This window comes from Grampus griseus (genome assembly GCF_964374135.1).
Source record: "Grampus griseus genome assembly, chromosome: 2".
Classification (NCBI taxonomy): Eukaryota; Metazoa; Chordata; class Mammalia; order Artiodactyla; family Delphinidae; genus Grampus; species Grampus griseus.
The window spans coordinates 82,228,092-82,251,402 of NC_139018.1; the positions used below are offsets into that span (position 1 = coordinate 82,228,092).

At 44.1% G+C, this 23,311-nt stretch overlaps 1 protein-coding gene and 1 long non-coding RNA gene across 3 annotated transcripts in view; one reads left to right on the forward strand and one right to left on the reverse strand.

Moving 5' to 3' along the window:
* The window catches only part of RASGRP1 (RAS guanyl releasing protein 1), a gene marked incomplete at its 5' end in the record, with an annotated part of 82,770 nt that overhangs the window by 6,169 nt on the left and 53,290 nt on the right, over positions 1 to 23,311 (reverse strand). Inside the window, 13 exons of one of the 2 annotated variants that reach the window (XM_082649316.1) lie at positions 1,219 to 1,604; positions 2,655 to 2,807; positions 3,541 to 3,577; positions 4,302 to 4,446; positions 5,150 to 5,259; positions 6,107 to 6,211; positions 10,751 to 10,831; positions 12,324 to 12,599; positions 14,883 to 14,999; positions 15,998 to 16,171; positions 19,660 to 19,813; positions 21,742 to 21,873; positions 22,818 to 22,886. In XM_082649316.1, coding sequence (XP_082505442.1) covers positions 1,219 to 1,604; positions 2,655 to 2,807; positions 3,541 to 3,577; positions 4,302 to 4,446; positions 5,150 to 5,259; positions 6,107 to 6,211; positions 10,751 to 10,831; positions 12,324 to 12,599; positions 14,883 to 14,999; positions 15,998 to 16,171; positions 19,660 to 19,813; positions 21,742 to 21,873; positions 22,818 to 22,886 — 1,939 coding nt within the window. The remainder of the gene's footprint in view (positions 1 to 1,218; positions 1,605 to 2,654; positions 2,808 to 3,540; positions 3,578 to 4,301; positions 4,447 to 5,149; positions 5,260 to 6,106; positions 6,212 to 10,750; positions 10,832 to 12,323; positions 12,600 to 14,882; positions 15,000 to 15,997; positions 16,172 to 19,659; positions 19,814 to 21,741; positions 21,874 to 22,817; positions 22,887 to 23,311) is intronic. The other variant, XM_082649317.1, reaches the window with a different exon arrangement.
* On the forward strand, positions 92 to 23,311 carry LOC309819169. Its single transcript, XR_014296421.1, has 3 exons — positions 92 to 125; positions 19,617 to 19,689; positions 23,021 to 23,311. It is a non-coding gene; the product is annotated as an uncharacterized lncRNA (long non-coding RNA).

Here is a 23,311-nt window from a genome sequence, read left to right on the forward strand (position 1 = left end):
TCAAGCGTTCCTCCTAATATTATGTTTTTGTTCTAGGCACCAAACCGAGAGTTTCACGTACATTATCTAACATGTTTCTTCAATTCCTGGGGGTCTGACAGGGAAGGTGCAACCCTGAGGACCAGGTAGGGAATCCTGAGAACCTCTTGGGCAGTTTTACTATGTAGTGTGTAGAATTATGTAAGGAATTCTAGCCAGTTAGATGTTGGTTTTGTGTTTGTACTGATTGATAGGCCTCCAAATGATGTTTTGGGGAAAAAAGGCAGACAGGCCTTACCCTATCTTTGGTAAGAAACTACTGTCCCATGACAAGAGGTCTGTCTAAACCAGCTCTCACCCTGAGCTTTGTACTCTAAACAAAAAGAAGTAATTAGTGATGACCCTATGGAATTGAGTATTTGGACAACTGCCTGTTGTCCCCCGTTGTCCTAGCTCCTACTTTCTTTTTTTCTATTCTTAACCTTATTATCCCCCTTCTCATCAAACCTTGGCATCATATTCTTCTTGGTAAACCTTATTTTGTCTTTTCTAACACCTCCATTAGATAACTTATGATTAGGACATTGTGAGCCTAACAGATAAAAAGCAATTCTGCTACCACAACTGTTACAGTTTACTACATTATATTGCTATAGATTATAATCAGTGGTGCATTTTCCAACTACTGTTGATTTAGCTGTGTGTGTATGTAAAATCAGCACATCCCCTGATGTTTTAGAGAAGAGTTCCCTCATTCCGTATTAAGAAGGAGGCTTTTTCTGCAGTGAGCTAAAATACTCCCTCCCTTTTTTTTGATAGCACGGTGCTCACCTCCTTTTAGGAAGATGTCCAGGCAACCATGAAGGCCCCCAAAGACCTCTAGGGAGGGAGGATTTAGGCAACTTGCTTTTAAGTCTAGAAAAAGGGTGTGGTGTCACCACAGTAAAGCTGATCAATAGAAAGTGGTTTTTCTCAAGGAGCCTACTGTGCACAGAGCTTTGGGCCCTGGTACCAACACTTCGAGATTGTACCTTTATGGCAATAGGAGCCCTGTCTATCCTGTCCTAGTTACATAATGTGAACCAGGGCCCCCCACTGGTTTCTTTGAGACAAAGCAGAATCCTTTTTTTCCCCCTTTATCTTTCTAATAATCAACCTGGTCTGAATCTTCAGTTTACATGTTCTTCCCTGGTTGAGCCCCACTTTTCTCAGAGTCTGAAAAAAAGGAAAAGAGGGTACCTGTTCCAGCTCTTGGTAGGTTGGGAGTCTGAGGTGACGGAGCTCCTCCTTTGATTTTATGAGGGATTCTTTATTCTCCCACTTGACGAAAGCCCGCTTTCTGACCAAGACTGGGCTGGGGCATGGAGATGTAGTGCTGGGAAGTACATACAGAGTATCCTGGGCCGTCTTCCTTGGGGAAGATAGCACAAAGTGACTGGAAGGGCCCTCACTGCCAAGCCAAGACAGTGCTTCGGTCTGGGTGGCCTTGTGGGCAACAGTCCTCTTCAACCGAACAGAAATCTTCTGTGAGGACACTCCCATGAGCATGATGGTCCGATCCTTACTTTCTTCATTGTGTTCCACAGCCTCCCCATTAGGGAATGTGAAAGGTCCTTCCTCTGGTGCTGTAGGAAGGTACGTGACATGTTAGTACTTTGGCTCAGAAGAGCAGAGACTCAGTATTGACACATTAGTTTCAAATGAGACTTTTCTTATTGGTACAGGAGTTCCATAGGCCCAAAGTGGACTCATTTTCAAGCAGGCAGTTTAGGGGGTAAGGGGGCTGAAATCCAGGGGCCTTGCTGGCCAAGCTATGGCCACTGGTGTCAGGCTGCATCCACCCTGAGGAAAGGCCATCCTTAAAGGCTCCTTTTTTTTTTTTTTTTTTGCGGTATGCGGGCCTCTCACTGTTGTGGCCTCTCCCGTTGCGGAGCACAGGCTCCGGACGCGCAGGCTCAGCGGCCATGGCTCACGGGCCCAACCGCTCCGCGGCATGTGGGATCTTCCCGGACCGGGGCACGAACCCGCGTCCCCTGCATCGGCAGGCGGACTCTCAACCACTGCGCCACCAGGGAAGCCCTAAAGGCTCCTTTTCTGTTGCTTTTTTCTATTTGCTTGCTTTCTTTTGCTCCCCAAAAGGTAGCGTGCCTAAGATTCCGTCCCAAGCTTTCTGTATATCTAGGGTTTATATTTACCATTTAATAGATAACAGTGATAACCAGTAGTCGGTTTTTTCACTACAAGCAGACCTTGCCAAATAGCACTTCTACAGCAATTTTCGTTTGTTGCCCATGATACACCTATGTTTAACCTACCTATTAGTCTACTTCCTGGCAGTCCTCTTGTCACTATTGGGCAAAGCTCTGGGGACTGGGCAGAGATGGTCTGGAGAAGAGAAACCTCTAGGTGCAGCCCCTTTCCAGGCTTCACTCTGAGGCCGCAGACCTTCATGGTGCTCTCTGCCACTTTTCTCCCAAGAAAGTCTGCATTGTGTGTGACAGAATTGTGGTGTCCACAGGTGAAATGGAACTCGTAAAATACAGGGTGCATAATATACAGGCATGTTTGTGGTGGTTTTTATTACAAGTAGGAAGGATAAAGGTAATCTTTCCTCCCCGAAAACCATATTCTTCTACCTTCACTTCCCAAGATGAACATTCCCAGTGCCTGCTTACCATGGTGCAGATCTTTGGCTCCCAATGAGTAAAGGTTGGACGTTGGCCCCACAGAGGTGCTGTTCTCTGTGGGAGCTGTTGAGTTCTTGGCTCGCTTCTTGCACTCGAACACAACCAGGTCTTTGCATTGTTTGTGGCAGTTCATCCCGCAGTCTGTGGACAAGACACCCTGATCAGGAAGTCTTTCACTTTCTCCTCCAGGGTCTCAAAACCACATGCATGCAGTGCTCTCATCACACATGCCTGTCCTGTCTTCTGGAGCTAGGACACTTAACACTTCTATTGAACTTAGCATTCTTCTCACTGGGTTGTTCTTCTCACAACCTTGTCACAGCCCTTATGAGTCTGGGAATCAGAAGTGGCATCCTGCTCTCCTAGACAGAAGTGGTGTTTTTCTTGGTCATCCTGCACATACTGCCTACTCTAAGGAGACCCTGGAGGCTCCCAGCTGTTAGGTCTTATTCTTTCTTCCTTGCAGTAAAAGGTCTTTTCTCCTTTACTCCTGAACTTTTCTAGTCATAAGGAAGGACAATTATCCTGGGATATCTACTGGTAAAAGGAAAGCTGACAAGGGCCTTTGGTAATCACTTATCTTTTGTTTCAGAAGTGATTCTGTGCCTGTCTTTGGGGACCCATGACCATATGAGAGCATAATCTACCAGTCATCCCTATTTCCAGGGCAAACAAGGCAAAGTGAGGCTCTTGTAATGAGCTGCATAACTAGTCACCCAGATTCCTCTCTTCTTTGTGGTGGCAATCACTCTCAGGGGGTGCTCTAGGGAAGCCAGTTTGAAGATGAGGTTGTGAGGTGTGCTGAGAAGCTGTGGACTGAATGGACAACTACTATGGGTAGAGCGACAACACACTGGACAAAGCTGGGCCTTACCTTTACACCGATACCCTTGTTTGATCACTCCCCAGAGCTGTGGGACAAAGAAGAGACAGTTAGAATGCACCATAGGTCCTTCATCTACCTGGCAGGAGGCTAGACATCCATTCTTTGTTTTCCCTCATTCTACTCTACCTCAAGTGGGAAGGAAACCTCATTTATCTCTCATGTGTCTTAATCCCTCCTGGCCTTAAACTGAAAACAGGAAAAGTTTGTGCTGATCAGAGGTAAATGTTCTCAAGAAGCTTACTACAGTGGATTTATGACCCAGGTCTGAAGTGGATGAATCACAGGACAAATAGGCTTCTTGAGACTCCAAACTAAAGAGCAAGTATACAGAATCCTGGGGTCACGACTGAGTTTAGGAGGAAACTGTTGGTCGGGGTGGGACAGGGGAGGGGCAGAGCCCAAGTGACTTCTTAAAAGGCAGTTCCTTTTGAAGGGGTGAGGATGTCTCATATTTCTCTTTTCTAACAGCATATGGATATAATACTTTAAAAGTATATCCCAAATTCAACATTTCCTCACCATTTATCCCAGGCCCTTCTACCAGAGGAGAAAATAAACCAGGAAGAAACGGGAAAAGATGAGTGCAAGTAAAACCCATGCATTTGAGGACGAGGTTATTAGGTGTTTGCTTAGGCTCTAGGCAGGAAGAGTTGATAAAGGTGCATGAAGTCTGTACCTGGCTTAATCACTTTAAACTGTCTCATACCCCTCCCCACGTTCAACCCCAAAGCACTCTGAGAACAACTCACAAATCCAGCACAGTTGTCACAGAAAGTGGGCTTCAGGTAGGTTGTCTCTTGGAAGTTGTGAGGAAAGCCCAGGCCCAGCTTGGAGTAGATGGAGCTGGCCCTCATGAAGTAGGCAGTGATCTCTTCTCTGCTGATGAGACCTTCCCTGCCCGCAAATGAGAGAGAAGGATGTGAGCGGGGCTGGGTAGCAAGGCAGCTTCTAGCCTTAGAAACTCACTCTCTTTGTATCCTTGAGGGGTAGTACAGTATGTATTACCTGACACTTACTTCCATGAGCCCTCCTTTTAATAAGGATGTCTGGGTAGCATGTGTAAGGAGGTGAGATGGCATTACTCATTTCCACAGAGTCACTCTTTGGCTAAACCAGGTTTTCCTAACTAACTTAACCACTATCCACAAGACTTGAAAAAGAAGTGATGGAAATGTGGGTATAGGGAAATATCTTATGCTGAGGTTTCTGACTTTAGACAGCACCTACTATATAACTGTAACCCACCAACCAAACAGTTGGTTTCACACAGAGAACCAACTTCTTGAGAAAAGTAAATATGCAAAATATTAGTAAATATTAGTTGTTCCTCATAATCTGTAAGGACAAAGCAAGAAGGAAGACTAAACTTTTTCTTACTTACCGTTGACTAGACTATTCCTAAACTGGCAGAATTATGGAGTCTTTGCATTTAAAACATGCATTTTTTCATGGTAAAGCCGGACAGGCATAGCACTGAGATTCATTAAGTGACCACATCAGCAACACATCTGAGTTTACAAATTCTTCTAGTGACACACCCATAAAGCGTTCTTACCAACAGGTTCACAGCCACATATTCCCATACACAAACCCTCACCTGTCTTTGTCCATCACACAGAAGGAAAATGGAAAACTCGCAGCAATCTTTTCGAATTCTTCCTGGGAAATGTATCCATCCTGGTCGTGATCATAGTTCTTGAATACAGACTGTGAAAAAGGAGTTTCTTTGGTGATTACGAAAGAGAAACCAATCATAGCCAAATGACAAAGGGGCCAGAACACCTCAGTCTAAGTGAGAGGAACAAGGAAACCTGCTCCTTAAGCTGCTGCCGAGATTCAGTGGGCCACATCCCAGGTCTCTGCAGGTACCAGCATCTGGAGGGTGGCCAGATGCTTTCAATTCCATTAGCATGTCAATATGCCCTCACCCCAGCTGCTCTGTACTCCTAGCTCACTGCACTGGGGGATGTTCCCCCTTCACTCTGCCCTTTCTTCACTGCACAGCTCAGATTGCCACTTCTCTGTGTAGCTTCTACTAACAGCCCAGTCGGAAGTGCTCCCTACCCCCTCTTAATCCTCTACCAATTGTTCTGTCACTTGCTGGCTCGTTCTTTTCTTGTTACACTGGAATGGTCCACAGGATAAATGTAGAAATATGAAGGTATACCCCTCCTCAGCATTTAGCACAGTGAATTGAATCAAGCAGTGTCACACTTTTCAGTTTTAGATTCTCATCACCCTTACTTACACTCAAATCTTTTCCAACCTCTCTCTGCCCCCAAATCAACTGACAACCTTTAAATATATGATCTCTTGCTAGGCCTTTAAGAGGTACACCTCCCCCCAGAAGAGGCCAAAGTGTGTTGGCAAAATGTAACTTCTGAACTGTTCTGCAGCCACAATATGAGAAGTAACTGGTTCCCTGTGCTCACATAGGAACGAGTTTCAAGTTTCTTACCTTTGTGTTTCTACCACTGTGCTCCCCTCTCCCCATACACAATACTAAGCCAGGCAATGCCTTGCTTTTCATCTGTGCAAACACAGCTGTACTTACATCTACCATCCTCTGGACGTGTTTGCTTATGGTCTTTGGATCAGGTTTGGGAGATACTCCAGAGGCCCAGTCCACAACTACTGGTGGCTTTGAAGGTGTTAGTGGCTAAAATGAAATATTCAGAGAAATCCCCATGACTATAATGCAATGCTATAACCTTAAGCTCCTTCCTTTCCCATTACCTGGTAGCTGCAGCTGTGGACAACCCTCAACTATGTGCAGTGGCAAGGAGCAGAGGGCCCGCACGTAACTGAAATCTAGAACAGTAACCTTGCCTAACACAAGTGTTGTGCTTTAACACAAGTGTTGTGCTTTACAGTTTATAAAGAGCTCCTCACATACATTGTCTCCATCTAAGATAATTTAAAATTTTCAATATGCCTGGAGTTTCACTTCCCTCTCTATTAAAGCTTTTGTTGAAGCTATCAACAAAGAGTAAAGTAGATCATTTAAGTTTTCTCTTTCTAAAGCAACTACAGAAAGAAGAACAAACAAAACCCAGTTAGTAGAAGGAGAGAAATCATAAAGATCAGAGCAGAAATAAATGAGATAGAGATGAAGAAAACAACAGCAAAGATCAATGAAACTAAAAGCTGGTTCTTTGAAAAGATAGATAAAATTGATAAACCTTTAGCCAGACTCATCAAGAAAAAGAGGGAGAGGGCTCAAATCAATAAAGTTAGAAATGAAAAAGAAGTTGCAACTGACACCACAGAAATACAGACTACTACAAACAACTCTGTGCCAATAAAATGGACAACCTAGAAGAAATGGACAAATTCTTAGAAAGATACAAGCTTCCAAGACTGAACCAGGAAGAAATAGAAAATATGAACAGACCAATCTCAAGTACTGAAATTGAAACAGTGATTTAAAAACTTCCAACAAACAAAAGTCCAGGACCAGATGGCTTCACAGGTGAATTCTATCAAACAAAAAAAAACAAAAAAAGAGTTTAACACCTGTCCTTCTCAAACTCCTCCAAAATATTGCAGTGGAAGGAACACTCCCAAGCTCATTCTAGGAGGCAACCATCACCCTGATACCAAAACCAGACAAAGATACCCCCCGCCGACCGCAAAAAAAAGAAAGAAATTACAGGCCAGTATCACTGATGAACACAGATGCAGAAACTCAACAAAATATCAATACTAGCAAACCGAATCTAATAATACATTAAAAGGATCATACACCATGATCAAATAGGATTTATCCAGGGATACAAGGATTTTTCAATATCTGCAAACCAATCAGTGTGATACACCACATTAACAAACTAAAGAGTAAAAATCATATGATGATTTCAATAGATGCAGTTAAAAGCTTTTGACAAAATTCAACACCCATTTGTGATAAAAACTCTCCAGAAAGTGGGCATAGAGGGGACCTACCTCAACATAATAAAGGTCATATATGACAAACCCACAGCTAACACCGTTCTCAATGGTGAAAAGCTGAAAGCATTCCCTCTAAGATCAGGAACAAGACAAGGATGTCCACTGTCTCCAGTTTTATTCAACATAGTTTTGGAAGTTCTAGCCATGGGACTCAGAGAAGAAAAATAAAAGGAATCCAAATTGGAAAAGAAGTAAAACTATCACTGTTTGCAGATGACATGGTACTTACTATACACAGAACATCCTAAAGATTCTACCAGGAAACTACTAGATCTCATCAGTGCATTTGGTAGTTTCAGGATACAAAATTAATACACAGAAATCTCTTGCATTCCTACACACTAACAATGAAAGATCAGAATGAGAAATAAAGGAAACAACATAATTTACCATCGAATCAAAAGAATACCTAGGAATAAACCTACCTAAGGAGACAAAACACCTGTACTCCGAAAACTATAAGACACTGGTGAAAGCAACTGAGGATGACACAAACAGATGGAAAGATATACCATGTTCTTGGATTGGAAGAATAAATATTTTCAAAATGACTATACCACCCAGAGTAATCTACAGATTCAATGTAATCCCTATCAAATTACCAATGGCATTTTTCACAGAACTAGAACAAAAAATTTTTAAATTTGTATGGAAACACAAAAGACCTCAAATAGCCAAAGCAATCCTGAGAAAGAAAAACGGAGCTGGAGGAATCAGGCCCCCTGACTTCAGACTATACTACAAAGCTACAGTAATCAAAACAGTATGGTATTGGTGCAAAAACAGAAATATAGATCAATGGAACAGGATAGAAAACCCAGAAATAAACCTATACACCTATGGTCAATTAATCTATGATAAAGGAGACAAGAATATACAGTGGAGGAAAGACAGTCTCTTCAATAAGTGGTGCTGGGAAAACTGGACAGCTATGTGTAAGAGAATGAAATTAGAACATTCTCTAACACCATACACAAAAATAAACTCAAAACAGATCAAGACCTAAATGTAAGGCTGGACACTATAAAACTCTCGGAAGGAAACATAGGCAGAACACTCTTTGACATAAATCGCAGCAAGATCTTTTTTGATCCACCTCCTAGAGTAATGAAAATTAAAAAAAATAAACTGGGATCTAATTAAACTTAAAGGCTTTTGCACAGCAAAGGAAACCATAAAAAACAAAAACACAGCCCACAGAATGGGAGAAAATATTTGCAAATGAAGTGGCTGACAAAGGATTAATCTCCAAAATAAACAACTCATGCAGCTCTATATCAAACAAAGCCACAAACGACCCAATCAAAAAATGGGCAGAAGATCTAAATAGACATTTCTCCGAAGAAGACATACAGATGGCCAAAATTCACATGAAAAGATGGTCAGCATCACTAATTATCAGAGAAATGCAAATCAAAACCACCATGAGGTATCACCTCACACTGGTCAGAATGGCCATCGTCAAAATGTCTACAAACAATAAATGCTGGAGAGGGTGTGGAGAAAAGGGAACCCTCCTACACTGTTGGTGGGAATGTAAATTGGTACAACCACTATGGAGAACAGTTAAAAGCTAAAAATAGAGCTACCATATGATCCAGCAATCCCACTCCTGGGCATATATCTGGAGAAAACCATAATTCGAAAAGATACATGCACTCCAGTGTTCACTGCAGCACTATTTACAATAGCCAGGACATGGAAGCAACCTAAATGTCCATTGACAGAAGAAAGGATAAAGAAGATGTACGTGTATATGATGGAATATTACTCAGCCATAAAAAAGAATGATATAATGCCCTTTGCAACAACATGGATAGACCTAGAGATTATCATACTAAGTAAGTCAGACAAATATCATATATCACTCATATGCGGAATCTAATTTTAAAAATGATACAAATGAACTTATTTACAAAACAGAAACATACTTACAGATATCAAAAACAAACTTATGGTTACCAAAGGGGAAATGTTGGGGGGAGGGATAAATCAGGAATTTGGGATTAACATACACACACTACTATATATAAAACAGATAACCAACAAGGACCTACTGTATAGCACAGGAAACTTTACTCAATGTTCTGTGATAACCTATATGAGAAAAGAATCTGAAAAAGAATGAATATATGTATACGTATAACTGAATCACTTTGCTGTACACCTGAACAGCAGGTACACTCCAGTAACATTAAAAAAAATTTTTCCTCTCTGTTTTCTACTTACTGTTTAGTAGAGACAAGGATAAGGAGAAAAATAGCTAAAAGGCAGGAAGACACGCAAGAAAAAAAAACAAGAAGTGAGGCCTAGACAAGCTGAGATGGAATCCATTCCTAAGTATCTGAGACTTGGCCCAAATTAAAATCTCTTCGAAAAATGAAAGAAGGTCCCCTTTTTGTTGGAATGCCCTCCAACACCCTGAAACCTGCCGAATATGTTCAGTGAACATCTTTGGTTACAATAGTATGCTAGAACTTGGTCTTTCTGTATAGAAACAATGAAATTTAGCCATCTGAACAGATAAGCTGAATTTCTCATGTACAGGCAACTCTCTACCCTTGAGTACCACTTGCTTGGAGCTGGGGAGCTGCCCAGGAGACTGTGGGAATTATTGGTTCTTCAGAAGGAAGACTGAAATTATTTCACCTGCCTGTAGGAAGCCAGGGCCAGATAACCTGTGAAGTCCCTACTGTGCAGCCAGGACTGTGCACAGGACTTCTCATCATAAGAGGTCAAAAGACCCAGCAGACTGCTCTTTCTGACCCACGTGAATACAAGATGTGGGGGCTTTTCTATCTACCAAGTTGAAAGTCCTCTGAAGCTGAGCATCTGATGAATATACATATCATTATCATCAACAAATCATGAAGAGAAACAACTGCCTTGAGGACACTTTATAATTAATAGGAGGGAGAGGTCACTCCAGCCTACCATGCTATATCCCTTCTCTAACTAGTAAACCACTGGCTGATTCCCCCACTCCTTCTGACACTCATGGCATGTAGTTATTTACTGTTCACATATTAGTCTTATCCCCTCGAGTTGTGTACAAACTCTTTATGGTCAGGAACTATTCCTAATACATATGCTGAAGCTTTTCTTATTCCTAGCACAATGTTGGGCACATAGTAAAAAGATAATATGCTTTTTAACCTGAACTAAAGTCCATTCCAAGATGGATGACCTTGATGAGAGGCTTGTAAAGCACCTGTTACACATGGGCGTCTTACTATGAAAAACTCACTGGGGCTTTGTGGTTCCTGGGCTCCCGGGCATAAGAAAGCTCGTAGATTTCGTCTTCAGTGTAGTAGAGATCTAGGGATAACTGCAGATCAAAGGAGAACAGAGTTAATTGCTAGGATGCTGTTTGCCTTTCCCAGGGCCGATGTGTTTCTTTCTTGGTTCTTCCTCTCTAGTGGTTTACCCTTTTAGGCTGTAAGTCATTTGTTTTTAAAAATTCACAAAATTTTGGGGGTATAACATCTACCATTGCAGTAGGGCAAGCGTTAGTTTTTGTTAAAGTATTTTTAAACTTTGGAGAAGTCTCAAGATGCCCACTTTTAAACTATGGTTTAATAGCTAAGCTTCTAGGCAGAGCTTAGGCCAAAGGCCCTATCTAGTCAGATGGTCCACACCTCACGTGTTCTCTCCCAAAGCAGACGGATGATCTGAAGGGACAGTTTGCATGGCCTGGTACCATTAAAATTTGATTCCAGCAACAGAACCCAGTTTAAATGAGAACAGGTAATATCAAACAATATTAAGAGTTTCATATAAGAAAAACTTTAGAGGAGAGAGGTCTTAGAAATAATCTTGTTCCTAATCTGGATTCTGTGGATGGGCTTCAGGGGGTTCAGAACTCAAAAACATCCATATTTTTTAGTATATATGGCTTACGTATATTTTGGGAGGGAAATGCTTAGTTTTCCTCACAGAATTTGTGAACCAAGAAAGTTAAGGTTCAGTGCCTCTTTCCTCAGATAATGCGGTCTAAGGCTGAAACTAGCCAAGGTCACCTGGACAATTAGCAAAAGGGCTGGGATTAGACACCAGCTGGATGCAAAGCCTGAGGCACTATCAGAATAATCCTGTGAGGTAGGAAGAGGCTACAGTGATTATTCCGTTCTGCAAAAAAAGCAGATTAAAAATTGTCTAATTTTAGAACTGAAAGAGAAGGGAGAAGTCATCGCAGAGATGAATCCCTCTGATTTTACAGAGAAGGAAACAGAGAGAGTTATGTGCCCACAGTCAGTCACACAGCTGGTGAACTACAGAATCACAGGTCTGGAAGGGAGTTCATCTGATCTCACCCCCCACCCAAAGTGCAAATCCTGGTCTCCTGCATCACAAGTGTTCGCCTGCCCTTGGCTTAAATGTCTCTGGGATCCAAGCCAGTGGTAGCAGGACCCAAATAATGAACCTATTTTTTCCTTTTTTTTTAAACTCAATGCCTTGTCCTTTTTTTAAATGAAAACCGACTGTCTCCAATCTCTTACCAAGCCTTGTATCCTGATTTGCTATCAGCTCCTCCCAGAGAGCTTAGGACTGGCTTTTGTAGGGGGAGGGGAACACTCCTAGAGGTCCAAAGGGCATGGTGCTTAAGAGCACAGCCCCGGAGTCCCACCACCCGGGTCTGAGCCCAGGATCTGCTGCTTAATAACGTGTGGCTTCTGGAAAGTTACGTCTTTGTGCCTCAGAATCCCCATCCATAAAATGGAGGTAATGAGAGTATCCACTTCATAGAGTTCTTGTGAGGCTTAACTGAGCTGATCTTTGATGAGGTAGCGCTCAGTAATTTGTCTCCCATGGAGCCTCACCGTCAGCAGGTGCACCAGGTCCTTGTTGGCCTCCAGGGGTGGGGCCACCTCTTGCAGCTGGACCAGTTCATTGATATGATTGTAAAGGGCCAGCAGCTTGTGGACGTTCACCTTCCCCTCCTCCAGATAGTCGGGCATGGCTTCATACAGGGAGATGAGGTCCTTGAGGTGTACCCCCAGGATGGGGATCTTGAAGTGGGTGCACTCCCCGTAGGCACGCCGGTAGTTGTCATAGTTTCTGCAGGAGGACAGCAGCTCGGTCATCTCACCCAGAACCTACAAAGCAGAGGAAGGGAGCCAGTCACAGGTACCATCCAGGCAGGCTGCGTTTCTGCAGCGGCTGCCTTTTACTCTCAGCTCCTACCATAATTTCACCCCATCCCTGATTTGTCAGGCAGGGGGTGGTCCACCTAAAGGTGTAGATTCTGACTCCCCAGTTGAAACTCCAGCTTATGTCAAACATCGCAGAGTAGATTTAGAAAACGCAAGCTGTGCTTTACTACATAACTGGAAAATTCTAGATGAGGTTTTATTTACCATTTTTATGCTAAAATTGTTCTTTAAAAAAATAAGTAAGCACACGATAAAAAAGATTTAAAAAGTACAAGAGTATACAGTGCATAGTAAGTGTCTCTCTGACCTCTACCCCAAGCCACGCAGTCCCCTTCCCTAGTGTCTTCCGAATGACTCCAAAGACACCGCACCGCACAACACTTCAAGTGTGCTGCCCACGCAGCTGGCGCGGGGAAGCGTGTTTCCAGCGTGGCGCTTCAGTCACCTGTCAAGTGGTGTTATTCCTTATGCTGCACTCTGTGGGCCTTGGCTCGGTGAGTCTCAAGATGGGCCTATGCCTAGGAAGCAGGCGACATTCCACCCATGGACCGAAACCCTAGATAGGGAGACTGAACAGACTAGACCAATTCCCAGCAATGGACCTGAGAGAGGACGAGGCAGAGGCCGTGGGGGGCTCTGCGTTAGAGCCTGTGCTCTGCCGTGGCCAGAGGGCGGGTGGCCGCTCCCAGCACAGCAAGGGCACAGCCAGGTCTGCTGTTCCTTCCAGTGCACCTGCTTTAAGTCAGCACGCAGTTCACAGAACCCCACCCACACGTGTGGTGACCAGCCTTCTCAGAAGCAAAGACAGGAAGGACAGACTGACGTCACAACACAAAACAACCATTTTAAACACTGTGCCGGAAATTCCTGTAATAAAATCGTGGCCTAAAGAAGTACCCTTTCTCCCGACGAAGAGCTTGAGGTCTGGGAGTCAGCCCCCGGCAGCCATGTGGCTGCCAAGAGAGCCTCCTCACACACCTCTAGGAAACAGGGCGCACGAGTGTGGAGTGTGGGAAATGCTCACAAGACGAGAGACTAGCAGCAAAGATGAGAGGTATTTTTGTTCCCCTTGGAAGGTGACATAAACTACTGCAGGACGCTAGCTTTAATTCTGGGCTTAGGAATTCACTATGCAGACCACCCTGAAGGTCCAGCAGCTACAGACAGGAAGCACTGCTATGGGGGGACCCCAAGCTGCAGAGCAGCAAGCTACATCTTGTAAACGAAATGACACGAAGGCCCTTGAAATTCTGTGATTCTCTCCCTCTGAGACACAGGCAGTCTTCAGTTGTTCTGACTGCTCCCAGCCAGCACTATGAGGGAATTATAAGGTGACCAGACCACTGGGAGGTGGGGGTGGAGCGGTGCCCCCAGACCCCAGCATTGTCAGAGCAAGGATGATTAATAAGAGGCTTTCTGAAAGGAGGCTGAACACCTGGGAAAACGGATGTGGCAACGAGGCTCATACATCTCTCCCTAAGAAGAGAGCTCGCGAGGGGACTGGGGTTTGAGTTCAGTAAGGGAGGCCAAATGAGATGAAATACCCAGAGCAGCTGTTATCAAACCCATACCATAAGTAGCTGCATTTATACCTGTACTATATCATAGTGGTTTACATGTGTGATAACAGCCGTAGGTATAAAGGATTAAAGTCCTTTCTATAAAATCTAATTAATAACGTAGGAAAGTACATAGGACACTTAAGAAAAATGTTCCTCAATAAAATACCACCTATTAAAAAATGGTACCTGAAAAGCTCATTTCCAACTATCTGGAAAAATTCAGCTCTCCATAATGTCACTCTCCAAGGGTTCCAGCTAGCTAGGTTTCTAACATGTCACTAAATAACCTCACTTGACATGCAGACTGAACTATGGTCACTGAACCACTCTTCCTTGCTAGAGCAAGTGAGTTCTCACTAAAGATGGTGACTCCGGATACTCAGTGGCATATGAACATGGGAAAGACACACACATTGTTTCAAATCACCAGCGGGAACGGGTGCAGTAACACTGCGGCCAGACTGAGTCACAGTCACTCTCAAATCTGTGACATCCCCGTTCCTGTCCTGTGGGTTTTCTTAGGGTTGCTTCCTTGGTATTTTGCCTGGTTGAAAAGGGATGCTTTGGTTCGGAAATGCTCTCTGGGCTGCCCCTCAAGGAGGAAACGCTGACGTTAGTCCTAGGAATGCTGCTAAGAGGCCCGGGAGGAGACAGGAGCACTGACCTTATTGATTTCATGCGGGACATGTGAACTTGTCTCCTTGAGCCTGGAGATTGAGCTGTGACAGAGCCCTCCTATCACAGCCATCAACGTATTGAAGTTCTGTAGTTGGTGGAGCTTCTGTGACACAGAAAACAGAGTCACTGTACATGTCACTTACATGGGAGCTTAGATGCTGCCTCTCATCTCTGTGTTATGAGTCTTTCTAATTCTGGCCAAAGGCTAGCAATCAGGTATTGCAATTTTCTGTCCATTTCTTTCCTAAGGCTTAATTCCAGACCAGGAGGTCCCAAATCTAGCAAAGCGTCATGCCTTCCTCCTTTAGTTTCAGCTGGTCTGTGGACCACCCTCTACAGCAGTGGCTTCTAACACCCAAAGTACTTGTTTAACCCAAAGATTTCTGGACTCAAGTACAGATGTTCTGATTCCCCGGATCTGGGGTTGAGCTTAGGGATCCGTGCTTTAGTTAACATCAGAGCAGGTGGTCCATGTACCACACTTTAAGAAACACTGGTCTAGAACATCTAGAGATGAAAAAATATATCGTTCAGCATAATCCTGTATATCCTTCACCCCAAAGTAACCAGACTTTTATTTCTGAGGGCAACGCCAATGCCTATATAGGACAGTAACTGGGACAGAGATGCTAGAATCTCTGTGAAATTTCAAATATGTGTTCACAGTATCTGCTTTTCTCTTATCAGATGCCTAAACTCTGCCCCTCAAACACTAAACCCAGCCATTCAACACAACATGGGCTCACAGACCTAAATCAGGCTGGTCCAGCTCCACTAAAACCTGAAATTGCCCTTTCCTTTGCCATGTGGGCCACATTTGGTAAAACAATATAGGCTGGTAAGCATCTTCTGAAAAATGTTAAAGATCTAAACAGATCTAACCATATCCTGACCTTGAAGGTGGCCTGTAGGGCCCTCTCCGTACGGCCCTTGTGTGGGATGTAGAAGAGTCACCGTATCTAGATCTGGGGGCAGCTAAAAGTGCACAAACCCCACCCGGAGGTTCATGATGAGAAAGCAGCTCTAATGGATAGACTAGGCTGGGGGAAGAGGGGATAATTTACCTCTTAGCCCAGGCGCTAAGTCAATCCAGTCACTCACCTGAGCCACCTGGATGAACTTGATGAAGACTTCAGCTCGGAGCTGGGGGGTGGGGCGGCTGAGAACCATCAGTTGTACCCACTGGGAGATGCCGTTACACAGGGCAATGGACCGCTCCATGGTAGGGTTCTCCTTCACGCAGCTATTCACGAGGTAATTCTGATAATCGGAGAACTGGGGAAAAAGAAACTCATCAGGACTGCCGCTCCAGTATTCTGGGAGACCCGAGGGGCTTATTACCTCTGCTGAGTTGATGGCTAGAATCTGCTAAGGGACAGATGAGCTCTTGGCTTTCCTCTCCTGCAGACAAGGATGGTAGGAAGGACATCTTTCTTATTCTACCCACAGCATGGTCCCTCTACATCAAACGTCATTAGGCCTAAATGGATGTGTACACATACAAGTTAACCCCAATATTATGTGGAGTAGATAGGGATAGTGCCCCTTTTCAATTCTAAAGAATACAGTATACAAGAAAAATCTCAGTACTAGTTCCAGCTATGTTGCTGAAGGTAAGGGGGGAAAAAAAAGATCATCTCACAGAATCTACTGTGTTACACACTCTTTTTCTCTCTCTCCTAGCTGTTTTCTTAACTTAAAAATGGGATAGGGCTTCCCTGGTGGCGCAGTGGTTGAGAGACCACCTACCGATGCAGGGGACACGGGTTCGTGCCCCGGTCTGGGAAGATCCCACATGCTGCAGAGCGGCTGGGCCCGTGAGCCATGGCCACTGAGCCTGCGCATCCGGAGCCTGTGCTCCGCAAAGGGAGAGGCCACAACAGTGAGAGACCCGCGTACCGCAAAAACAAAAACAAAAACAAAACCGGGATAACATCTGTCCTATTTAGGACACGGAATTGTTAATAAGATCAAACGTGATAACCTGTGAAAGCACTTTAACTTTTCAGAGTACTACGTAAGTGTGAGGTGGTGCTAACAAGATATTATTAACCTCATGATCAAACAGCCCTGTCTGGATTTCCCTCTATTCGCCAACTCGAGCAGGGGCGAAGTGAGTGGGGTACGTGACACTGGTTAGCTATCATTTGGGGACCACAGCTTCCCATTCACCTGGGCAATGGCATTCACTATGGCTGACGCTGAAACAAACAGCAGATGTGAAGCTGGAAATGTCTCAGAAGATCAGTGTATAAGTCATGAGTGCAGCTACTGTGTCCCTGTCACAAACAATCCTTCTGCTCAAATAGTATAACAGAGGGAGGAGAGTTTGCTCTGCTCCAGTGCTCCCATGGGAGTTTTCAGTGCTGTTCCCCAGCTATTTCCAGCTCTCCATTTCTCAACTCTGCCCTTTGAGATCAGGTGTGACCACATGACAGTTTAGCCAGGAGAACGTCAGTGGAAGTGACGTGATGAATGACCTTTTTTTTTTTTTTTTTGCAGAAACAAGGGAACTGTTTTAATAATGATGTTTATATTAGTAATACGCACATTCCAGAAATAAAGAAAAATCCTCTCGCTGGGACTGTATTGGAAAGAATGCTTTTCAGGGAAATTCTTTTAGGAAGCTGAGCACACTATCATTTCATACCCTAAAGATCTTTAGATATTTAGGAGTTGCTGATAGATGTGACGACTTTTGAGATAGAAGAGCCAGTGAATGATTGGCTATGTTGCCTTTCCAGGCTGCAGAGATCGTGGAGATCTATGTCAAGATGAAGCCTCCCACACCCAGCCTCTGAGCACCTGTGGTCAGCAGAGGCCCCTGTGTAGCAGGAGTGAAAAATAAACTTTTGCTTTGTTAGGCCGCTGAGATTGGGTGGGAAGGGTTGAGGGGGTTGTCATCAGCGTACACACCTTAGTCCTGACTAGTAATACACTGATGAGAAGATCTCATAACCTGAATAAAATGAATGCAAAATTAACTGAGCCCCATTCTTCTGTGCTGTTTGCTGATGGGTGGAAAAATATGAGTAGACCAAACCTACTCCTTAAGAGAGACATATACAGCACAAATCTTACCGGTTCTAAGAAAAAGTTCCCCGATTCATTCCAGTGACTACATTTATATACCCCTCCCATTCGAAATGTAACATATTGAATCCACTTGTTTTTTAAAAGAATTATCTCAGTATAATTCTTCCCCCCTCCAAAGTATTATAATAATAAGCAGAAAATATCAAATGTCACTCAATTCATAGCAGAGATAAATTTCCCTCCCACCCTACGTGGGGAAAACTGTTTAGAACTGTGTAGGTAAAACAAAAAGATCCCCCCAAAAGTCTTCTACGAGGTGACCGTGACATTCAAAACAAATGAAAGTTCAAGCTGATGTCTTCATTTGCAGCTAGAACCCTGCACCGACACTGGGGGAGCACTGGCGCAGAGGCCTTGTTCGGCACTGACTCTTCCCTTCCACCTCCACTGATCTGAGCCCTGGCAGGGAGCAAACAGCCCACAGGCCTGACAGAGCAGTCCTACCAGTTGGGCCCCAGTACAGCTCAGATTTCCAGTGTGATAAATGGCTCTTTTCAGTGTCCTTCCCCCGTGACACGAGAGGCACTGCCAAATGGAAACCCCCCAGGGGGAGCGGTCCAACTGGGGCCTGTGGTTCTGTCTGAGGGGAGCCAGTGAGGAGACTGGAGGTCCCCATGCAGATGAATGCTTGGAGACGTATTTCCAAATTGGGCTGGAGGGGGTGGGGAGGTTCCTGGCTGATTGGCAAAATAGCTGTGTGAAAACAGGGAGGCTGTCAACATTATGGGAGAAAAGCTATAATAACCCCTGTAACCTGGTTTGCAGCTCTCCTTCCAAACACAAGCAGCCTCAATTAATTGGTGCTGAGTGACCGAGAGAGGCTTGTGATCCTGGTCTCAGCCCTGACTCTAATAAACTGTGTGATCTGGTCCAAGCCACCCCTGGGCCTCCATCACCTCAGCAGGGAACAGGTACATCTAAGAAATGCATCCAGCAACTAGGTAGTCTCTACTTTCAGAGCAAAGCTCAGAACTGTATCTTTCCATAGCGGTGGGGGCTGAATGGAGTCATTTCTCAGGAAATCATATCGGCCAGTGAGGCTCTGTTGGCAAGTTCTCTTGTATGGAGCTGGTGTTCTTTGGTATCACATATGGAGTTTCAGTGAGCAAGGTTTGTGTCAGCACGGTTTCTCTCTAGAATCAGGGGAGACTGCTGGGCCATGTCAGCACCACCTCAAGGGATTAGGTAAATTCTGGGCTAGACCAGTAGCATCTGATTTATTTTGAGATTTCCCACAGCCATCCAAAGCCTATTCTAGAATGAATTCAAGTCCTCTTACAGGACTTAGCCTCATTTTTTTGGAGGAAAATTAAAAAAAACCATTCTGGAAGCCTAATGATTATCAGGAATAAAATGTGTGTGTGTGTGTATGCGCATGCATGTTGTGTGTACACTCACGTGTGCAGGGTACCAGGTGTGCCCACAGTATTGCCACTTGAGCGAGTGGTGGGCTGAGGGAGGTGGGCTTGGAGGATGGGAGCGTGCAGCAAAGCAGGAGCAACAAACAAGGCAGCGTGTCCTGATTTTCCCAACGACACAGAGTGATGGGAAAGCCTACCAGCGCTGAGGGGGCCTCTAGGGTTAGGAGGTGGATGGCCTGTTGAATTCCTCTGCTTATTTTCAGAGATATCCCAGGGAAGCTTTTCTCCGGCCCCTCGGGTACATACAGATATCCTCCGGAAGGACTTGAACTCCAGGTAGGTAAGGTGCTCGGAGAGCTCTTCTGGTTCCAGATGGTCAAAGAGCAGGGAGACTTTTCGTTTCTTGCTGGTGTTCGATTTTATCCTTTGAGTCAGTTTCCTGGACCAGTCACGGGCATTGCTTTTGTGGGTAAAAATGAAAGGGAGAAGACAGGGAAAAAGAATAAATCAAAATTGCTTTTTAATGCAAATAAATCCATTAACGCTTCTCACAAGACTATGCAAAGCACCGTTACCTAACTTTCCTTGGTCAAAGCAATGCATTAACAGTTTCCCCACATCAGTTTTTCCTACGGTGGCGACTAGGAAGCTTTGATGGTTTTCCCTGAGCCTTCTGAACGTGCCATGGGAACTGGGTAAAATGCATTTGTCTTAAGTCTGTGGCAAGGACAGAGTCTCGGGCATTGTTCACAGTGTCCTGGCTCCTCTGTGTAGCCCTGGCAGGTCTGCCCTCTCCATGCCTTCTGTGTGTTTCCTCATCTCATGAGGGTGATGGGGACTCTATGTGGTTGGAAATCTCAAGGTAGTGGGGCAGTTTTCATGCCAGAAAAGCACAGAGAACCACAGAGAGGAGATGCCATGCTGGGTAATCATGTGTAGGAATAGGTGGTCACTCTGGGCAGACTTGTGGCATTTTCCTCAAATGTCCCCAGCCACTGAAATGACCAAGGAAGTCTAGCTAACCCTAGAGTTAGCCCCCCACACATTTTCTTGTAATCAATCCACGTGTTTCTTACTCAGTTTCAATTTCCTACACTAAGGAAGCAAAGAGAAAGGTAGCAGGCTGCAGAACTGTGTTTCCCAAACCTGTATTCCTGAGAACCTTGTCTCTTGACAAAAGGGTTCTGTGGTCAAATGAGTTTGGGAAATGCTACAAATTCTGCAGCCCCCTTAGCCAAAGAGCATATTACACACTCTGAGATGCATTGCAAAAAGGAAGTTCGAGTCTCTCTTTCTCAAGTATATCTGGTCGGGCAATATCCCACTGACTAATTCCTAAAGAATATACCGTGGAAAATATTGGTAGAGGAAAGTCAGCTAGGGGTGTATTGGGATAAGGAAATCAGGGTTTGAGAACTGCCCTGGGCCCTGTGTGCTGCATTTAAAAAATGAAGACACTGTTACTGTAAAACCTTCTTTTACCTCTCAAGTTATTATAATTCTAAGCAAAGAAGTACAGAGAGTCCAACCCGCTATGTAGATTTAATTGGGACTCTGACATGTGATTTGGAAATCATTTCCACAGGGCCACGGCACAGGGCACTGAGGGCTCTCACAGTCCAGATTCTGCTCTGCCATTAACTCAGCTAGCTGTGTGACCCCAGAGAAGCAAGCCTTGCTGAGCCTGTTTCCCAGGACGTTGGATAAAATCATCTTGAAAATATGTTTCAGCCCTAGAATTCTATGTCCTAGGGATCTGTATTATTCTAAAACGAACGGGCCACATTGTGAAAACCTTAGCATATGCTGAGTGTACTCTCCTCTCCCCAGATTAGGACAGGCATTCATTTTTCCAGAGTGGGACCATCTCATAAATAAGAAATCCAAGGAATAATATGCAGTATTCCTGAGATCCTTTCTATCTCTGCATAGGTCTAAGTGTCTCTTGCAGAACTTTCTGGCCTACCGAATATGTTATAAACCCTTTGCTCGATCCATTTTCCAGCAGTCCCTTCCCCATTTATAAGTGCAGGGGCCCTCCAGGCGTTAGCTGCTGAAGAGGCACCAATTTAGTCACCACACTTTCAGTTTATTGGGATTTATACAAATTTTAGTCAATATCTGGCTTCCTGATTTCTTTTTCACTGAGACTTCTTTTTTCCTACTCTTGGATATTAGTCACGTACACCGTTATCACCAGGGGGCTTCTCTGCTTTCCTGCTACACGTCAAGCTTTTCTCTTTCATGAGGCCATCTGAACCTGCCTGAGGGCTTCTTGGGGTGGGTAGAGCAGACGTCACAGCAGGACGAAGAGCCTTGCTGAGCGGCCTGGGTTGTATTACAGGAGGGAGGTGGTTTCGAAAGAGGCGTCAAAACCACGACACTCACATTTGAGTTGTGTCAATCAGGCGGCAGTGCAGCTCCTCGCCGTTAGCTTTCACCAGTTCCTGAAACTCTTCCATAGTGCTTGCCAAGCTGGCATCTATTTTAAACATGATCCAGAATTCTGTTATCCAATACCTACATGGTGGGATTTAAAAAAAACACAAGCCAAAACTGAAGCCAAGGACGCACAATTGTGGTGGGTTCTTCCCGCAAAAAGGATTCAGAAAAAGACAGGGGCTGGTTTGTTCTATATTCCTGGGAATATAGAATCTATATTCTCTACACAGAATATAAGGAACTGGAGTAGGGGTGGGGGGAAGAGAAGAAAACCACCCACTGACAATCCTCTGCGCCCCACATATTAAATGCTATGCTATGATAAGATGAATCATAAGGAAGGAAGCCACTGCAAAGATTTAGGCACAACCATGTATATCAGAGAGAATGATAAATAAGACAATGGCAGACAAACCAAACGTCCAAAGATTGGACAATGCATCTGTAAATTACACTTTATTATACCTCAGGATATTACATGGCCATTAAAAATAATGTTTACAAAAAGTTTTTAATGACTAGAGAAGATTCCTATGATTTAAAGTTAAGTGAAAACTACAGGATACAAAATTTTGTATGTATTTTGATCTCTACTATGTTAAAAAACCTACTTGGAAAGAGACAAGGGAAATATACCAAAATAGGTAGTTGGATATAAGTGATTACTACTATAGTTATATTCTTCTCTATATTTTCAAAGTGCTCTAATATGAGCTACATTACTTTTATACTTGGGAATAAAAACAAACAAAATAACCTTTCCCTTATGTCACTTGATACCAAAATGCTGTAAGGTTGACAAAAACATTGGTATAAAATATTAAGCTCAGGCACATCAGAAAAAACCGACTATGCTCTTTGAGGACTTTCCAGTACTAACAATTGCCCTTTCTGGTCTGTCCAGAGGTGTTGTATAGATGGTCAGGAAGGGAAAGGCAGGGAGGACAAGGAAAGAGCTAGAGTCTCTGGCTCTTTCATTTCACCCCACTCCACAAAGTCCCAAATGCATGCAGAAATGTTACCTTACAAAATAGCAGATCTTCAGGCAAAGCCCTGGTGAATTCTTTGCCAAGGCATCCTTATAGGTATGGCTGTGGTTAAGGGAAATGGAAGCCTCTGTTATAGAAACCAAACAACCTTTCATCTTTGCAAGTATTGCTAAAACTACCCTCCCTCCAGCCCCACAAATAGTTTCTTTTAATGTTTCTTCTCTCCCTGGCCATAGGATAAAACCAACTCAATGTGTGCAGCTGTATGCTTATGAAGGGCAAAGATGGTGACTTTAGCCCATGCTGAAGTCGCTTATGGAAGAAGGCCACAGCATCTCCTCTGCAGAAGTAGGAAGTCAACAGCACAGCAATGTCCCCGCACAGGTGACCTGTAAGAAGTAAAGAAGGGGCAAGTGACCTCTGCCCATGCCCAAGACTAGGAGTCTGCTGGAGACAAGCTAAAAAGAAGAGCTTGTTCTTATCTTTTCAGCAACTGATAAAAAATCTGTGCATTGAATTAGAAGAAA